The 19934-nt window shown below is 32.2% G+C and overlaps 3 protein-coding genes across 3 annotated transcripts; 2 read left to right on the top strand and 1 right to left on the bottom strand.

Annotated features, from left to right (window-relative positions):
* The first annotated feature begins 7111 nt into the window (after positions 1-7111).
* Positions 7112-11131, top strand: LOC133032931 (uncharacterized). Its single transcript, XM_061107405.1, has 6 exons — positions 7112-7349; positions 9087-9159; positions 9306-9399; positions 9555-9674; positions 9779-9836; positions 10312-11131. Exons 1-6 carry the CDS (start codon positions 7143-7145, stop codon positions 10807-10809), a joined length of 1050 nt encoding a protein of 349 aa, XP_060963388.1. The 5' UTR covers positions 7112-7142; the 3' UTR covers positions 10810-11131.
* Positions 11132-12965: 1834 nt separating this feature from the next.
* LOC115718852 (uncharacterized) lies at positions 12966-15042 on the top strand. Its single transcript, XM_030647661.2, has one exon. It carries the CDS (start codon positions 13078-13080, stop codon positions 14995-14997), a length of 1920 nt encoding a protein of 639 aa, XP_030503521.2. The 5' UTR covers positions 12966-13077; the 3' UTR covers positions 14998-15042.
* A 782-nt stretch (positions 15043-15824) lies between these two features.
* Positions 15825-18738, bottom strand: LOC133032932 (cysteine proteinase inhibitor-like). Its single transcript, XM_061107406.1, has 3 exons — positions 18223-18738; positions 17869-18086; positions 15825-16212 (listed from the first exon to the last, which is right to left on the bottom strand). Exons 1-2 carry the CDS (start codon positions 18322-18324, stop codon positions 17883-17885), a joined length of 306 nt encoding a protein of 101 aa, XP_060963389.1. The 5' UTR covers positions 18325-18738; the 3' UTR covers positions 15825-16212; positions 17869-17882.
* Positions 18739-19934: the final 1196 nt, after the last annotated feature.

The raw sequence follows: 19934 nt of genomic DNA on the forward strand, positions 1-19934 counted from the left end.
AAGACTAAGTGCATGTTTGGCATCATAACTAAAAAACTGTTTTTTGTTTTTAAAAACAGAAAATTGTTTTTAAAAATAATTTGGCTTGTTTGGCCTTGTTTTTTAAAAACAGTTTTCTGAAAACAAAGTTACAAAAAACAAGAATTTTGAAAACAACAAAATGTTGTTTTCTGTTTTAAAAAACAATTCACTTTAGGTCAATATTGTTTTTAAAAATCACTAACCAAACGTGACTTGTGTTTTAAAAACTTCAAAAACTATTTTTTGTTCTCATTTCTAAAAACAATTTTTTAAAACAAAAAACAGAAAACAATACCAAACATGCTCTAAATTTCTGCAAATGTAAAAGTTCAGGGGAGATTATTAACAAGCCGTATATTTTAGACAGTATAATCAATATTGTCGAAAATTTAGGACGTAAAATTACTAATTATTCTTATTTTTATCACTATCATTTTTTACCTATTGCAAATTACAATAATACTCACATTGTTCCTCTTATTTGGCATAGTTAGTCTTTGTGAAAGTAAGACTGATGGTGTTCCCAATGTTAAGTGAGTTAAAATTTAAGATAAATATCTATGTATGTAAAAAAAAAGTAAATTGCAGAAAAATTTCTAAAAATTTCACTAACTTCCAAAATCCAATTTTTGACTGTAAAATTTCCTGAACTCATATTCTGTTAGCAATTTAATATTTCCATCTAATTTTAACTATTAAGTGTTGTATTGGATTACTTACGTGGATACATTGTACACGTGGCATAATTAAATTAGTTAATGTAAACAATTATTTAAATTTATAATATTATGATTAAGAGAAATTTTATTAATATCCCATAAAATAATAAGTACACCTTAATATTTTTTTTAAAAAAATAAGCTAAAAATAGTTTTTAAAAATCATTCTCAATATTTTTTGATTTTTTTTTCTCATATTATTTTGTGAAAATTCATTTTCATAATTTTTTTAAATTATGCATAATTTTTTTTCCTAATAACATCTTACATAATTTTTTATTTTCATTTGTTTGTTATAACATTAAAATATAATTTATTTTTATTTGATAAATATATTTTTTAAGAGTATGAAACAAAATATTTTTTTTAAAAAAATTAATATAATTAAAAATATATATTTTATGTAAAGTAAAAATTATTAAAATAAAGTGTATTTATAAAATTTTGGGTGTAAATATTGTGAAAAATTAATATACAATTATTAATATGTTAAATTTATTGTATTATGATTAAAAGGAATATTTGAAGCTAAAAAGAATTAAAGATTACCCTTTCATAGAGTAAAATAATAATTAAGAAATTTAAATTTGATTAATTAAGATTTTTGTTATTTGAATTTTAATATACAAATATAGAGTCATACTTTTAATTTTTTCAGGTTGTTAATATCTTTTATTGTGAATTATTAAAATTTTTGAATTTAAAGATTTATGCTGTCTCATTTTTGAGCGAGTTAAAGTGCACTCATCTTATTCATTAAAATTATTTAATTTTATTAACGTGACAATTATCCATATATTAAATTCTTTAATATCTATTCTATATAAAATGTGCCTATATAACAGAATTCTTGATTTATGAGAAATTATTGGGCCACTTTTTTTTAATTTTTTTTTTCTCTCTTCTCTCTGCCAAAGTTAACGATTTATTCTTAATTTAAACTAAACAATTTTATTTTTTCTGCGCATAAAACATCTGTAACTATCAAACTTCCGTTATTCTCTCTAGGAAGTAAAATCCCTAATATCCTAATTGTAATTCCACGATGAACACAACTAATTTAGAAAATAAGAATGCTCCTCCCCCAGTACACTTCCTCAACCTTCTTCTTCCCCTTTCCTCTTTCATTGCAGCCGCGCTGCGCTCCTCCCCCATTACATCATCATCAATATCACCATAATTAATATTAATATTAATATTATACTCACTACTTCTGGAAGAAACGATAGTAACTGAATCTCCAGGGGAAGTATTCGTAGTATTGGATTTGATAAGGCCATTAGAAAAGAGTTCATCGGCATGAACAAATTTTGGGGATGGGGCAATAATAATTATTGGAGGGTTGAAATCGAAACTCTCATCAAATTCAAGGCTGTTTGCTATAGAAGGGACTATTACGTTAGATAACCAACTATCGGAGAAACTCTGAACGGCTAAAGGTCGAGAATGAGATGATGATGAGGCTGCAGTTTCTTCTTCCATGGATATAACAACAACTACTGCTACTTTTTAAGTTATATATATAAATATATATGTGTGTGTGTCAAGGAATTGAAAACCTTAAATTATATATATGTAAATGTAAATAGTTGATATTGTAGTGTGAAAAAGGGACACGTGATTGGGTGTGAAGTTAGAAGTTAGAAGTTAGAAGTTAAAGCTAGAGTGTGAGTATTCTTCATCATCGTTATGTCTATACTTCCTTCATATTGATCTCACTTGTTTCTTTGTCATAGTTTTGATTATGTTCTTTTTCATATTTCTTTTTTGTTCCAACTAAAGATTGCCATTTTGCTTTTTCTTGTTGAATGTGTTAAACCATGGTCAATCAACCCTGAACTATTTGTGGGAATATTTTTCATAGCATACTATTTACCTATTTTAGTTTATTGAAATTATTGGTGTAGGTAATCAGGAACAAATGGAACACTTACCTTGATCTTCTTCAGGCAAATTGTTCTGAAGGGTGAGTAGAACTCAAATGTAATAGCTTGCTAAGGCTATTGAAATATTAGTCAAGGATTTAAAAGTGTTTTCTGCATTCAACGAAGAGCTCTTTACGTGGCTCAGCTTATTAAGATTGGCCATCAAAAAAATACTGCCTGTATTCGTCGGGTATATATTATTCCTTTGCTTTTCTTATATATGAAATCGTTAAAGTTACAAAATATTAACATAGAATTTATACTCTAATTTTGTTAATGTTTTATTAAACTGAAATTAAGCAAATTATGTCTTTAAAAAGAGGTTTACTCTGTACTTATAAAGTAATATCCTCTGTTACAGTACAAATTTGACTACACTAAGTCCTCTGTAATTAGGAATAAATATTCATTAATGTGATCTCAGTGAAAATATTTGCTGAATATCTCTAAACATTTGCTAATGATTTGAAAAACTCTCTTAATTAGGTTGAGCAGTTGATCGAAGATGAAGCAGTATATGCAACCTATGAATTGCTGGAATGTTTTTGTGACTTCATTCTCGTCCAACTCTCATACATTCAAAAAACTAAGTAAGTACCATCAAATATGCATAGTGGATTGTCTTTCAATATATATATATATATTTTCTTCTAAGTATTAAAGGTTTTTGTTCCTTTGGTTCATTCAGAGCTGTCCAAATGATATTCATGAAGCAATATGATATAACTATCTAAATATGGTTATACTAAGTCTGCTAGGGGTATAATGATTGTTGAGCTCAAAAAGTTGATTGAAGCTAACCCACTATTTTGGGAGAAACTTAAAGTTTCCACCTTGAAGAACTCGAGATTACGTACACTGATTAATCAAAGGTCTTGATTAGTTCTATCTTATCTGTTGACACTATTTTTTGTTTCTTTTGTGTTATAATATTGGCTTAAATTTTTTTCTTTTTAAATGTTGAAAATTGCAATTTAACCATATTTGTGGACAACCTAATGGTGTCAGGGCTCCATCCCCCGTCGCGTAATCTTCTGTTGGATTACGCGAAATAGTGACTAACATCCAAATTTCAGAGTTGACGAAAAATCTGCAATTGAATAAGGTAAAAACTACTACAATATTTACTTTATAAAATTTTTGTTTCAATATCTTACTATTATTAACACCATTTGATTTGGATATAGAAAAAATATTTTTGGATTGAGGCGGCAATAAAAATAACTGATATTGTCCAGAGTTTTTATTACATGTCATGTGACGCATGTCATAAAAAAATAGATTTATACAATCGCAAGGAAAAAATCATATGTGACAAGCCAACATGCGGCCAGGAAGGATTTCCTACACCACGATATCTTACAAAACATATGATGTTATTGAAATTAAGTTAAAATTAAAAAAGATACTAACAATCTTATTATGCATTTTACAGTGCTACAACATATGTTGAACTTGATGACAATACAAAGAGCGTATCTGCTGTCATGTTCGCAGAATTGTGGCAAAAATACTTTCGTGTACTGCTGCCCAACTAATGCAATATACTGCAGAGGTGTAGTTTCATAAGTTGATTTTTTTAATTAAATAAATTATGCACACCATGTCTAATCATCTTAACTGAAAATACATCACTGTTTGTAGGAACACCGCCGCTTTGTCGACACACGAAAAAATGGACAATCCAGTTATATGTGGACCCGGCTGTTGGATTTTATGCCCTAAATAAAACTCATTTCAATATAATCAGATTTGCTTATTAATATAGACCAGAAATAACATTTAATGTTGCATGGTTCACATGATTTATTTCATGATTGTATGTACATAATGTATAAATTCATCTGAAACCCTTTTCACATACTTGATCCTGTTTATTGTGCCGTCAACACATTGGAAAGTAAACATGACTATGTGAATAAAGTTTCCTAGATTTATCAGACATAGGGTTTTACTGATATGATAATCTACAACAGAGTTTACTTGCATTTGGAGAAGTGCTATGTTCTTTCCAGAGCATTGGTTAAAGTAAAGCTCAGGTTGGATGCATGGAGTATGCATCGGAAGGGACCGATATTGAACTTTGACTTAGATTTATTAAACTTACCGTAATATCTATTCAAGTTAATATCGCCTAGTTGATCCTAGATCAAATGTTCTTAATCCTGTTATGATTAGGCTCAATCTTGAAAGGTTATTCGTGTTCCTTGAATTGTTAGTTAAGCCTACTTTTAGGTCAGGGTGATATGTACATTTTGGGAACACGGTAGTGCAATTGAGTGGGAGCGCTAGCATAAACATGGAATCTATAGCTTCTATCTGGCGAATAGTAAGCAAAGGATGATCTCCTTCGAGCTTGACCAAACGAACATAAATGGTGGAGTACTCATTTCACATAAGCTGAAATATCATTTAGACAGGGTCAAGTGTTTTAAGGAATAAATACATTGTAGGGTGTAACGGTAATTTAATCCCTTTACAGTGTAGATCATTCATATAGAGGATCATTGATCACATTAGGATTATAACAATGGATAACTAATGATGTGTCTATATGGTGGAACATATAGAGCATTCTATATACTGAGAGTGCAATTCTAAGTTCTATGCGTGGATTCAACGAAGAATTAATAAGTTAGTGAATTTTAGTGCTAAATTCTTGATCTACTTATTGGAAGCTCGGTTATATAGACCCATGGTCCCCGCACTAGTTGAGATAATATTGCTTGTAAGACTCATGTAATTGGTTTTGATTAATCAATTATAATTCTCAAATTAGACTATGTCTATTTGTGAATTTTTCACTAAGTAAGGGCGAAATTGTAAAGAAAGAGTTTATAGGGGCATATTTGTTAATTATGATACTTTGTATGGTTCAATTAATAAATATGATAAATGACAATATTATTTAATAATTATTTATAGTTATTAAATAGTTAGAATTGGCATTTAAATGGTTGAATTAGAAAATTGGCATTTTTGAGAAAATCAGATGCAGAAAAGGTAAAACTGTAAAATTGCAAAAAGTGAGGCCCAAATCCACTAGTATAGGGCCAGTCACTTTTGTAGGAAATTTAAACTGATTTTTTCATTATTTTAATGCCAAATAATTCAAACCTAACCCTAGTGGAATGCTATAAATAGATAGTGAAGGCTTCAGGAAATTTACACTAAATTTTCTACACTTCTGATTCAGAAAAACTGAGCCTCTCTCTCTCTCCCTATCTTTAGCTGCCACTTCTTCTCTCTCTTGTTCATTGAAATTTCGAAATTTCTTAGTGTATGAGTAGTGCCCACACACATCAAGTGATACCTCAATCATAGTGAGGAAGATCGTGAAGAAAGATCATCAGCAAAAGAGTTTCAGCATCAAAGATTCAGAGAAAGAGATCCAGGTTCAGATATTGATAATGCTCTGCTACAGAAAGGAATCAAGGGCTAGATATCTGAACGGAAGGAGTCATTATATTCCGCTGCAACCAATGTAAGGTTTCCTAAACTTTATATGTGTTTAATTTATCGTTTTAGAAAGTTCTTATTTAGGATGTTAATAAACATACTTGTGAGTAGATCTAAGATCCTGGTAAAATAATTTCCAACACCGGCTAGAATGAAAAGTGCAAAATACAAAAATTATACTATTGTCTCTATCGAAGCAAATGAAGATTGAAATTCACCAATTAGTATCATTAGTTTTTTTTTTTCTACAATTTTTAGACAAATGCTATTTTCAATTATCAACAATTTAGAGATTGATTTTTAATTTTCTTTTTGTCTATCTCATTTAAGTAATGTTTCTTTTAAGTATTGGAACATCAGTTTTTAGTTTATTTTTGGATTAACTTAAGAACATATTTAAATCATCAAGCTTTCTTAAATACTAATATATTGCATTCGGTATTCACTTTTAATTGACAATATTATAAATTATAATATTTAGATACACATAATAATAATCTTACCTAATAACTAATAATATTTTTTCTTTAATTTTTATAAATTGTATCACTTTCAAATAACATAGAAAAAAATCTAGCATAAAATTTAGTATACGTGTTTCGTACGTAGCTTTTTGCTAGTATATTAAATTGTGCTCATAAAATTTTATCCACTTTTTTCACAGCTATAAAAAACTTAATTTAAAATAAATTTTTATTAATAAAATTAGACGAAATTTATTTTGATCCACCAATTTTAATAATTTTTTTTAAAATAAAATTTAAAAGTACGAAAAATTGGAAAGTACACGTTATTATATATGGGATAAAATCCAAATTAAACTTTTAAAAAACGAGGCAATAAAGACAATAGGATAAGGGCGAAAAAAACACGAGCGAAAACACGAGACAGAGTGGGAAAGAACCGTGGCACGTCTATTGGGTTGGTCTCTCGAAAGACCGGTTTTTTTAAATTAAATTAAATAATAATATATTTTTTTTTGACGCGAAATTAAATAATAATATTAATAAAATAGGAAATGAAATTTGTTTTGAGCGAACTGGAAATTCTCCCTCCCCTTTATATTTCATCTTTCTTGTATATGTACATACGTGTTCTGTGTGAGTTTTCCAGACAGAAGGCGAGAACGACGTTGGTTATTAGGGTTTTTGTTTTTAAGCCGTTTCATGGTCACAGACTACAGTTACCCAACATGAAGAAAAAGCTAGATACCCGTTTTCCAGCTGTAAGTAAATTTGTCTGTTTAACTACTTCTCCTTGGATATCTTGGTAGCTAAGTTTTGAATGAGTAAAGAAAACAAGTGAAAAGTTTTGTTCTTGTTGTTGTTTCAAGTTTCTAGGAAATCTTTTTTGGAGTCTGATAAGTTTTATAGCGGTGTTTAAGGTTTTCAATATGTTTTTATGTAATAGCAAGTTTGGGTAAGAGAGGGTCTTTTTTTGATTTGATTTCTTGTCAACTTCTAATGCCTGTGTAGTTTTGCCGCTTTATTAAAACAGAGTCTTATCAGTTGTTAGTATGTACAATCTTTTACTCTGTAAAAAATGATATGTATGTATATTTGGGCTGCGTCTTTCAACTCCACTTTTTATTTTAATTTTGTTAGAAATGAAAAAATATTAGACGTAACTTAGACACCCCTAATTTGTACCTTGTAATGTGTAGAGACTAGAAAGCAATAAAACATATTGTTAGTTATATCATGGCAAGTAGAGGGACCCTGAGAATTGAATTTGAAGCCTAGCCTATGTGACTTGACTACTCAACCAACCCCTTTTTAGTGTTGCCCAATTTCAAGTTTGTTTTTCTTTATCCAGAGAGATTCAACTTAAGAAGTTTGCTGTTGTGACAATTTGGGTATGCAAGTCTATGATTTGAATTGTTTTTTATATATTTTTCTCAGAAGTACAGTACATGCTCACGCAATTATCACTTATGGCAATGAATTTGTGGTTAGACCACCATTTGAATCCTATTTCCTCTGCCTCTACTACCATACCCTTTCTGACTATTTGGTGATTTGGTGGTTATGTAAGTTGTTTGTTTTGCAGAATAGTTACAAGTCTGTAGCTGTAAATAATAAATGGTTGTAATTTATGAAACTTATGAGTTCTTGGTAAACATGGGGATTGTGGTGATACATTTCTTTCTTTCTTTCTTTTCTGTTACTGGGTTATCTTGTGCTCTTTGCTTATTTTAATTGTTATTCTAATTATGTTTGAGTGGAAAGTAAATTTGCGGCCGCTTTTTCTTCTAATTATTTGATATTTCACATGTCCTTAGTCTTAGAGTGAGTAAGCATAATTTTTCCCACAAGTTAGTTTGATGATTTTGTTCGTTTTTACAAGAGAGTCATTCTTTGATTTCATATTTTCTCCCAATTTTGTTCAAGTTGGTTCTGCTCTGTTTTTTACTTCTATAGCATCTAGTAAAAATTGATGTAATATTTATTCTCATCAGCTGTCCAAACGTGTTCAACAATTGCATCATGCATTCTTTCTTTCATCTTACATTTATCACTGCTAGTTTATTTTAAGATACACGTGCTTACAATTTTGTGCTTAGTTGTAGTATCACACACAAAAACACATGCAATTACAATATTTTGTCCTCATGGTTTACAATTTTGTGTCCTAGCTGTTAGTATATCTACAAAGTTTGTCTACATTTATTAGTCATCTTAGTTTATGCACAGTGTAGGAAGATTTATCTTTCAATCATTCTTCTTCAGGTGTGGATTCATTTTATATTTAGAGATACAACATATCCACATACAAACCCTCTTGTGCATTGTAGATCGACTTACTGAGTTACCCTTTTTGTTTTCGTTTCTTGTTTGCTAATGCAACTGAATAATTTTCTTATAGTTTTTGGTCCCAGAAAATGTTGTTATGCTAAATTTTTAGCTTACCTTTTACTCTCTATAATTAGACTCTTGTCGTATTTCAATCAATCAATTTACAGGCTAGGATCAAGAAGATCATGCAAACAGATGAGGATGTTGGAAAAATCTCTATGGCTGTACCTCTTTTAGTATGTAAGTAGTGTTTATTGTCTAAATACTCAGTTCAGTTTAAGTATAGCTATGCATTTTCAGTTTTAATAATCTCATTTATTCCTTTAACAGTGATCACATAACGTGTTTTATTGACTAATTATGGCTTTTTAAATTACACTATGCAGCCAAAGCTTTGGAACTATTTCTACAAGATCTTTGCCATCAGACGTATGGTATTACTCAGCAGAAAGGTGCAAAGACCATGAATGCTCTGCATTTGTGAGTGACTAATTATTTTACCCTTCATATCTGGTTTGCTTTTGACACATGGTGCCTTTTTTTTTGGTGCTTCCATAAAGTTTGTACCTCTTTCTTGCATTTTGTTTGATACACTGACATGCACATATGCTTTAAATTGGTTTCTGATCATGCAGAAAACGGTGTGTGCACTCGTTTAATGTTTTTGATTTCCTGAAGGATATTGTCAGCAAAGTTCCTGATTTGGGTGGGTCTGATACTGCTGCTGGGGAGGAACGATCTGCTGCAAAGAAAAGGTTTGTGAAATATGCAACTTCTCTTTCAAGTATTAGGTCCAGCAGCCAAGAAATGGATTTTATTTTTAATTTGATTGTTTAAATTCTTCTGCATTTTTTATCAGGAAAGTTGTAGATACCGAAGGCAATAATAGTGATGAGGATTTTCAGAAGAATAAAATGGTAATTTTTTAAACTGACTTTTGTACTTGTTATCATAGAGGCAATCCCTTTGTAGACAATTAGTTTTTTTGGAAGACATACCGGGCCTTCCTCTGTTGTCATTTAAAGATTTTCCATTTACTTTTCTTGATAAACTTGACTCCTTGTCCCGTTCAGAAGGTGGAAAACTAAACTAAATTACTGGATAAGTTACCCTTATCTTGCGTAATCATGGAAGAAGGCAGAAGATATAGCTGTCCATATTTTTTGGTGCTGTTTGTCCATCCATTTACGTTTTGAAACTCGTTGCTTCCCGATTTTTTTTTTCTTTGATATTGACCTCAGATAGTTTAATTTGCTTCAGATTATTCTCATTGGTCCTTATACAACTGCACAACTAATTTGACGTACTTATGAGTCCATTATGGGATGATTTAGTGATTTACTGCCATATCATATGCTCTTGACTATTTATTTTTGTTATTATTATTTTTAGCATGAAGTTGGTCATCATACTAGTGGCAGAGGAAGGGGTAGGGGCAGAGGCAGAGGGCGTGCTCGAGGTAGTCGAGTTAGAGACAGAGAGGCATATCATGACAGGTACGAAGATGATCCAGACGATTTCAAGTACAAGAAAAGTAATGATCAAAATCTTGAAGTTCTAGATGATAGAGCAGAGCGTGAAGGACCCAAGGAGAAGATTGCATGTGATGATAGCACCAAAGCATCAGTTCGAAACTTTGACTTGAATGTTGACTTGAATGAGACTGAGGACTTAACGGCTGTGATGACCCCACCTCCTGTTCCTGTTCCTGTTCTTACACCTGTCCCTTTCCCTGCTCAGACTGCACAGATCATTCCTGAAAACAAGCACGGGGAATACTCTGGTTGGTCCTTGGCGGACGTGGAAAAGATGGCCATTGATCCCATACAACTGGCCAGCTTAAATAGGAGGATGGATGAAGATGATGAAGATTATGATGAAGAAAGTTAACTGACTGCAGAATAAATAGTTAAGGCTTAAGGTTGTTGGTTGATTCCATCATTTTAGATAATAGTCATCTTTTGAATACTTAGTTAAGAGGAGGTAGGATCATACTAGACAATAGGTAAAGAAAAACAATGTAGGAGTGACTTTGTTCATGACAGATGTTTAGGAGAAGGTAGATGAAAGAAAGAAGAATTGATTAATTTTAGTTAAATATAGGATTAGAGGAATTCTTTACTTTTGATTTCTCTGAAAGTTTGCAGTATATATATGCCCTGTAACAAAAGAAAGTTCAGTAAAGAGAAGAGACCACATTGTTTGATTTTTCTGTGACTGTTTCCAACCTTAGGCAACAAAGTGGACCTGTTTGGTGCTCAATGCTTCTTTCTTTTGATAGATAACGGAATTCATGTAGTTTTCAAATTAAAAATGGTATGTGTGGATTGGTAGCACACCAAATTTGTCACAAAATCTGAAACTAAATTGGGCAATAATTGCCATGTAATAACCAAAAATCGAACACCAAATTTTATTTCCATTTAATAGCCAATACTTTAATATTTTACTCACCATACTAATACAATTATATTGACAATGAACCAAAAAGATAATAATTGAAAATGCTCCTAATTTTTCTTAATAAGATTACACAGCATGTAGATGCAACTCATAAACAGTGGAAGAACTGGAATTGGAGATCAGAACGAGACTTGTACTTAAATGGTTCTTCACAAGATCTGTGAAATGAGTTTCTTCAAACTATGCCAAAGCCTAATCTTGTTTGCTAGACCATCTTCTCTTGTAACTCATTTGAGTAAATTAGTTCAATTTTGTAACTCAAACATGTAATAGAGTAATAACAATATTGCTTTTTGTCAAACTAAAAATTAAAATTCAAGAATTGACATAATATAAAAACTAGAAGTCTATACACCACTGCACATAGCACTTTGAAATCAATAAAGAAGCTCCTGTAACAAGAAGCTCTAACATGGCTGTTGCAATGACAGTGTTAAATTTACATTTAACTAAACACTAATTAAACAAGAAATCCCAAATTTATCTTGTTGCTGTTAATAATCTATTAATAGAATAAAAATAAGAGGGGAGGGAGGAAAGATCATCATCAATAACAACTTAAAACATTCTAGTTTTCTCTTATATTCTACATTCTACAACTTAATTTTGGCAACTCTATACAAGTAACTTTATTCAATTTTGCAAACAGCACAAGTAAATGTATAGAGATTTGCAACTCAATACAAATAAATCAAATAATTTCACTACTCACGAGAGTAAATTAATAGTCTTGTAACATGATTTTTCAAATCAAAACATGTAATTCAATTCAATTCAATTTTGCAATCTTATTTGGTAACTCAACACAAGTAAATAAATAGAAGTTTGCAACCTCTTAGTCCACGACTAGTTGCTACAACAAAGATTATACATATTTTTTTTTTCTATTAAACTTACAAATCATATTTAATTAACTGTAATTGTCATTTTTTACAATTAATGAAAAGCTAGTATTTGTACTGAGCATAAAGACTCAAACTTCAAAAGCTAACACACAGATTGATTTTTAATCACTATCTTTGTATAAAAAACAAAGAAAAAAACACAGACATGATATTAGTTTAAGCCTTTCAAAATAACCATCTGTGTAAAATTGAAAATATAATATATAATCTAATTTAATATAATTTAATACGACATATCCAACTATTCTTAAATGTATAAATAAAAAAAAATTCACACAAACTTCTATTGAAAGAAAAAACAGGACATTAAAACCCAAAGTTAGCTTAGCAGTGGCAACAGATTCCACTTCCCTACCAGAAAACAACATAGCTCCACGTAATCAGCTCCTCTTGCATTTTATTCAGTAAAAAATAAAAATAATTAAATAAAGCCTTTTTTTTTTTTTAAAAAAAAAATTACTCTTTATGTAAACTTTGTAGTTAAGATACTCCAAGGCCTTGCCCAAAAAATCCAAACATATATTATACATAGCAAAAAAAATAAATAGTCAACGACAGCCTGTTTCTAGAAAATACGTGGTGACCAAGATATCCAAATATGTTTCAGCAAAAAAAAAATAATGATTAGAACGTACTACGTAGTGCCCAAGTAATTGAGCCTCGTATAAATTGAACAGACAAATCAAACCCAATCTCAAACAACCGATTATTACATAAAATATATCTGATATTTTCACAGCTCAGCTAAACTCTCATCGAATCTTTAGTCTTCACGGCGGCCAAATTGAGAATGGCTCCTCCAAGCCTTCTCGGTCCGCCAGAGCTCTACAACAACCCAACCCCATCACAAAAATCCCAAGCCAGCACCGGCGCCGGGGACCCTTTTGTAGATCTCTTAGTGGCCAACTTCAACAACTTGCGACCAGCTGAAACAATTCCGAGGGGTTTAACTGAAAATCAATCCCCCACCTTTCTCTCCTCCGGCAATCCTTGCCTTGACTTCTTCTTCCACGTGGTACCGGACACTCCAGCTCAGTCCCTGACCGAGAGGCTCCGGTTAGCCTGGGCTCATAATCCCTTGATTACGCTAAAGCTCGTTTGTAATCTTCGTGGGGTTAGGGGTACCGGTAAGTCAGACAAGGAAGGTTTCTATACGGCGGCGTTTTGGCTTCACAAACATCACCCCAAAACTCTTGCTTCCAACGTGGCATCATTGGCTGATTTCGGGTACTTTAAGGATTTACCAGAGATTCTATATCGACTTTTACAAGGTCCTGATGTGAGGAGAATCCAAAAGGCCGAGTGGGAACAGAAGAAAGGTGTTGGGTTTCGATTTCTCAAGTCTAAGAAGACATCGAAACCATCGATCAAAGGGGTTCAATCCACTGTGCCTAGAGAGATTAGAGTGTTGAACGATGTGGAGAAAGCAAAGAAGGAGAAGCAGAGAGCCAGAGTGTTGAGGGAAGAGAAGAGAATCGCCATGGCTAAAAAGGTTGTGGACAGATATATTCATGACCCTGAATTTCGATTCTTATATGAAAAGATCACAGACCATTTCGCTGAGTGTTTGAAAATTGATATCGAGAATTTGAACAATTGTAAAGAAAAATCTTTTACGTTTAGTCTGGCGGCCAAGTGGTGTCCTTCTCTCGATTCTTCTTTCGATCGTTCCACCTTGCTTTGCGAGAGCATTGCTAAGAAGGTTTTTCCGCGTGAATCGTGCCCTGAGTATGAAGGCGTTGAGGAAGCCCATTACGTGTACAGAGTCAGAGACCGGTTGAGGAAGGAAGTGCTTGTTCCCCTGAGAAAGGCCTTGGAATTGCCAGAGGTTTACATAGGTGCCAATCAATGGAACTCCATCCCATATAACCGTGTGGCTTCAGTAGCCATGAAATTCTACAAAGATAAGTTTTTGAAGCACGATGGTGAAAGGTTTAGAGAATATTTGGAAGATGTGAAACAGGGCAAGTCCAAGATCGCTGCTGGAGCTCTACTTCCCCACGAGATCATTAACTCGCTCCACGAGGGCAACGATGGCGGCCAAGTGGCGGAGCTTCAATGGAAGAGAATGGTTAAAGATTTGTCAAAAGAAGGAAAGTTAAAAAACTGCCTTGCAGTTTCTGATGTTTCCGGAAGCATGAGCGGTACTCCAATGGAGGTCGCTATTGCATTGGGATTACTGATCTCTGAGCTGAGCGAGGAGCCTTGGAAAGGAAAGATCATCACTTTCAGCGAGTTTCCAAAACTGCACATTATCGAAGGTGACAATCTTGAATCCAAGACTAACTTTGTGAGAAGCATGGATTGGGGAATGAACACTGATTTTCAGAAGGTGTTTGATCAAATTTTACTAGTGGCGGAGAATGGAAAGTTGAAAGAAGAGGAAATGGTGAAGAGGGTGTTTGTGTTTAGTGACATGGAGTTTGACCAAGCGTGTCTGAATAGTTGGGAGACTGATTACGAGGTGATAAGGAGGAAGTTCCAAGAGAAGGGGTACGAGAAAGCTGTGCCGGAGATAGTGTTCTGGAACTTGAGGGATTCAATGTCGACGCCGGTGATGGGGAATCAGAAAGGGGTGGCTTTGGTGAGTGGTTTCTCAAAGAATTTGATGAAGATGTTTTTGGATAACAGTGGTGAGATTGATCCAATGGGTGTAATGGAGGTTGCCATCGCCGGTGAGGAGTACCAGAAACTGGTAGTCGTGGATTAAATTGAAATGTGTATATTTTGATGTTTTGTCTCTACAAAGTTTTAAGGGTAAATACTATTTTGGACCTCTGTTTTACAAAAGTTACTAATTGAACCTTGTGTTTTGTTAAATGATAAAATCGACCTTGTATTTTTTAAAATAGTACAAATAGAACCCTGAATTAATTTTTTGTCAAAATAAAATTTAATTATAATCCGATCTAAAAGTGTTATGACAAAACTGTTTACATTTTTTGTATCGGTTCGTATTAAGCATTGTCTTCAAGTTGGTTGTATTAAAAAAAAAATTGTTAAAAATTAAGCTCAGGATCCTATTTTTACTATTTTAAAAAATAGAAGGTCCATTTTGTCATTTAACAAAATACAAGGTCTAATCTGTAACTTTTGCAAAACACAGGATCCAAAATGATATTTACCAAGTTTTAAACAAAAAAAAATAAAATAGAAAGAACTGAGAAGAGTCATTGAAGGTTTTTTGTTTTCTTTCTCTTTTTTGTTCTTTATCGACTATTCTGTTACCTATGATTTGAAGGCTGAGAGTTTTCAACGACTGTATTGGTGCATCCATTTGCACTACCTAACAACAAATAACTAAGAAAAGCCCAACTAAAAACTAAAACAAAACTATATTTCTTAGGCTTAGTAGCCATGAAACACCATCCTTCATCTTCTCAATCGCACTCGCACAGTTATGCTTTTCTCTTTATTGTTAGTTACTCTACAAATATTATTTTAATTCAATAATTGAGAGTTACGTCTCAATTGACGCCCCAATAGGCCTTAAGGCTTACGTCTCGCCTCACAGAAAAAAACAGCATGAAACTTAAATTTGCAATTTTAAACATTATATTAAACTATACAAGACTATACCGGACACTTAATTAGACAAATAATAACAAATAATAACAGAAAGATTTAATGAGCGAATTGTATTCCTATAGCCTATACCGGACATATAAGGCCCAGAAATATAACAGCCAGTGGAAATTTTGCTCAACAGTAACATAAAGGTCTGGTCTGCATTCATCGATTGCACTATTTATTTATTCGATGTTTTCAACAGAGTTACAGTATATTAAGGACAGTTGTCTTCATAATAAAGAGATAAATATAGGATTCTGAGGACGATTTGGCTCCATTGGATAGCATGGAACATACTTTATGATATGATGTACTTAAAGTAGCATACCGATTCATAAAAAACATCCCCAGTCACCTGAAAGTTCAAGGATAACATCATCAGTACCTAGTATTATGCTAACATAATTTAGAAATAATATGTTAATCAATGCATGACCCTCAAACAGCACACACATTATGTAATCTGGTGTGTGTCATCGAAATGCTTAGGGATGAAATTAAATATATTCAGCTTTAAAAACATCAAGCCTATTATGAAGTTGTAATCATAGAAACATCATAGAGTACCATCTAATAATGCACATTGCACTGAACTATAACTAATCACAACTTGGGATTTTGATATGAAAAAACTTGACTTTTGACTGTTATATGTCTTTGAAATTGATGCAATCAGTCAAGAAATTCCAATGTTTAACTACTCGGAAACCAATTGTTCTAAAACTTGACAAAGGTAATAAATAGATTAATTGCTATTATCAACTAAAAAAAACTAAATATAAACGTTTGACATTTAAGAAATCTGCATGACACAAACAAATGAACAAATCTTATTCTCAAAAATTATTCTAGCCTTTTGTGGGAAAGTTAAAGGGCATCCAAACTAACTTGTCTCATAGACCATACTTCAAATTCGTTCTTCCAAAACCAAACGCACCTCAACCCTTTTTCAGTACCATTTCTTTAACCAAATAGTGATATTATCACTTACGAACAATGTTTACACATTATGTTTCTATTTGGCTCTAATCTATTCATTCTCAAGAAGGCCACCTTTCCTAAAAGGTTGAATTTTACGCAGCTTGAATCTTTCCATTTCACACACATTTTAATCTTAGAGTTACCGAATACAGTCCCAGAGTTTAACTTGGTAACTGACAGTAGGTAGTGTGGTCGTCAATTACAGGAATGAAAACAAATCATTTGACGTATATGCTCAGGTTTTCTTTTAATAAAAATTGACATTAGAATTTGTATCTCCTGATACTAGAATTTAAAATCAAGCACTGGAAATTTCTGATACCATGTAAGGCACATAACATATAGATACATTTCAATATCAATCAAAGGGAAAATTAGCCTTAAGGTAGCATTTTAGCAGAGTGCTCCGATAGTATGATGGTTCCTACTGGTCACTGGGGCTCCAACCCCAGACCTCTTACCCACAAGCACCCACACCCAATCACTTGGAGGATAGCTCAAGTGGCGTATGGATATAATATGGCAAGATAAAAGACATCTTATAGTTTATGTCTAAATAAGGATCCATTACCGTAATCAACCGATTCTGAGATCAGGACCAAGAATTCTCTAACAAACGAATTGAAAATAATAATAATAACACATCATCTTTCTTATATAATGATCAATAACATGTTAACTACTAAGTGATCAAGTCTAATGATATCAATTAATGAAACTTAGCAAATACTAACATGAAAACAATGGTTTACACAATAGTACTTGTAACCAAATAGCACAAGGGTCAAAGTTAAGTGATCAGGATCATTGTTTGTGTCAGTTTTGAAATATGAAACAACTCAATTGAGGTTCAATTTTATCAGAGCGTCTAATGATACTACTCAAAAGAAATATATATTTTCATAATATTGCAATAAAAGTAAGATTGCAAAAACAGAGTCTTTTTCTTATATTCGCGTATTCATAATCATATATAGAATTAGATAAATAGATTTGAAAAAAAAAAAAATCAAAGACGTTTACAGCTTACCATATAGCTCAGAATTAAGAGGATGATCCAGAAGGAGCATCACCAATATATTTGAATTCCTGGAGCTCCTTAAAATGCATCCATGGCTTCTCCCACACCTTGGCTTCATAAACTTTCTTCTTATCCCCATCCAAAGCCTCCAACGTAATATGATGCATCGTACCAGAGACCACTTGCACTTTCGTGTTTACAACCTTCTCAAATTGCAGAAGCGAATTCTGCATCCCAAAACAAAGAAATCAATATCAGTTCTTTCCCTCTACACAACGATCGGTCATCCATCGATATCTAAATAACTAAATAAGAAAAAAAATGAAAAAAAATTGTAATCGGATAGAAAATGAGGATCTGCACCTGTTTCTTGTTGTGTTCATCGACAGCAAAACGAGCAAGGCTTTCGATCTCGAGACTGTTCTGATTCCCATCAACTTCTTTGATTCCACCGACGGTCGCCATTTTCCTTTCTTCCAAAATTTTCTTCTGTGCTTTCGTTTCTTTCCAATGTGAAATCTGTATAGCTTTATATAACAATATATATAAAAAGCATGATTATGGATTAAGTGAGATATACCATAGAAGAGAGCAAGAAAATCTGTCTGCGGCTGTTATCGAGTACAGCAATGTGTATTATAAGTTTTGTGCACTCGCAAGATGCTTGTTGATTAAATAAGCTTGTGCCATGTGTTAGAATAGGATTAGATTTTCTAATGGTCAACGGGAACAATTTGAAAGGAATACTGTGAACAGCCCCACAGGATATATATAACTGGCGCTTTGGAGGATATTTTTATGTTATGATTGGAATGTGGTTAATGGGTAAGAAAGAAGATATGAAAAAGTTGAAAGGAGGATGGTGGGCCCGGTAACTGTGATTGGGATAGAAAAAGATTTCTTATTAGTTTTGGAATTTTCGTTGGGAGAGGAATGGAATGGATGGGGACAAGATGCGGTTCCAAATGCTGAATGAGAAAGATGATGCTCATCAATGACTCATATATGGTCAAAATAATAAATGAAATAAATCCCACTTTCCTATAGTCTCTTCTCCAAGGTTACAAAAGATAATTTGCTAAACTAACATCAAAAAGTAATATGGAATAATTAGATATAACACTATTTTTTTTTAATTACATTTTTACATTTAAAGATTTTTTTTTTAATTTTACGGTTTCTCATAAAATTAATCAATAATATAGAAAGTAATATGAAAATAATATATAAATAACATCAACAGTTCAAAATAATAAAAAAAATAACATACAAATAACAAACAATTAACAAGAGTACAACATAAAAAGACAATATTTTTTATTAATAAAATCAAAAAAATCGTAAAAATATTTAAAATTTCGTAAAACCATATTTTTGTAATTTTTTTTTTATTATTTTTGTGTATTTGTGAAATAATTCCAAGTAAAATTGTGTGTCTATTACTACTAGAGATGTTCGTGATGCGGGTGCAGTTTTTTTAAATTCGCGGTGTAAGTGCAGTTTTTGACTATTTTTTCAAACAAACATGCACATGCGGTTTTTTCAATTTTCCAAACTGCACCCGCACCCGCACCGTGAAACTAAAAAACCGCATCGCAAAAAATGGTGCGGTGCGGTGTGATTTATGCAGTTTTTACGGTTTGGACTATCACTAAATAATTAAACTATCACAAATACAACAAAACTTGAGCAACACTTGTCAAAAATACCATAAAGCTTGAAAATAAATATGAAAAAAAGTTTCAAGTTTCAACAATACAATAATTAGTGGGCTTGGGTTGGGCCTTCTCATATTGGACCTAAATAAATATAAAAATTTGTATTTTTATAATATGCGGTGCGGTGCTGTTTGAACCGCATATTTACAATTCAAAATCACAAACCAAACTGCACCGCACGGTTTAGAAAAAATTCAAATCGCGACCGCACCACAAAGAATTTCAAACCACATTTTTTTTTGCGATGCGGTATGGTGTGGATAGTTTAAGCAATTTGAGCGATTTGATGAACACCCCTAATTATTACCTAAACGTCTAGTATTGCTTAATGTAGTTAAGTAAAATTGTGTGTCTGAT

This window comes from Cannabis sativa, unplaced genomic scaffold (assembly GCF_029168945.1).
Source record: "Cannabis sativa cultivar Pink pepper isolate KNU-18-1 unplaced genomic scaffold, ASM2916894v1 Contig1, whole genome shotgun sequence".
Classification (NCBI taxonomy): Eukaryota; Viridiplantae; Streptophyta; class Magnoliopsida; order Rosales; family Cannabaceae; genus Cannabis; species Cannabis sativa.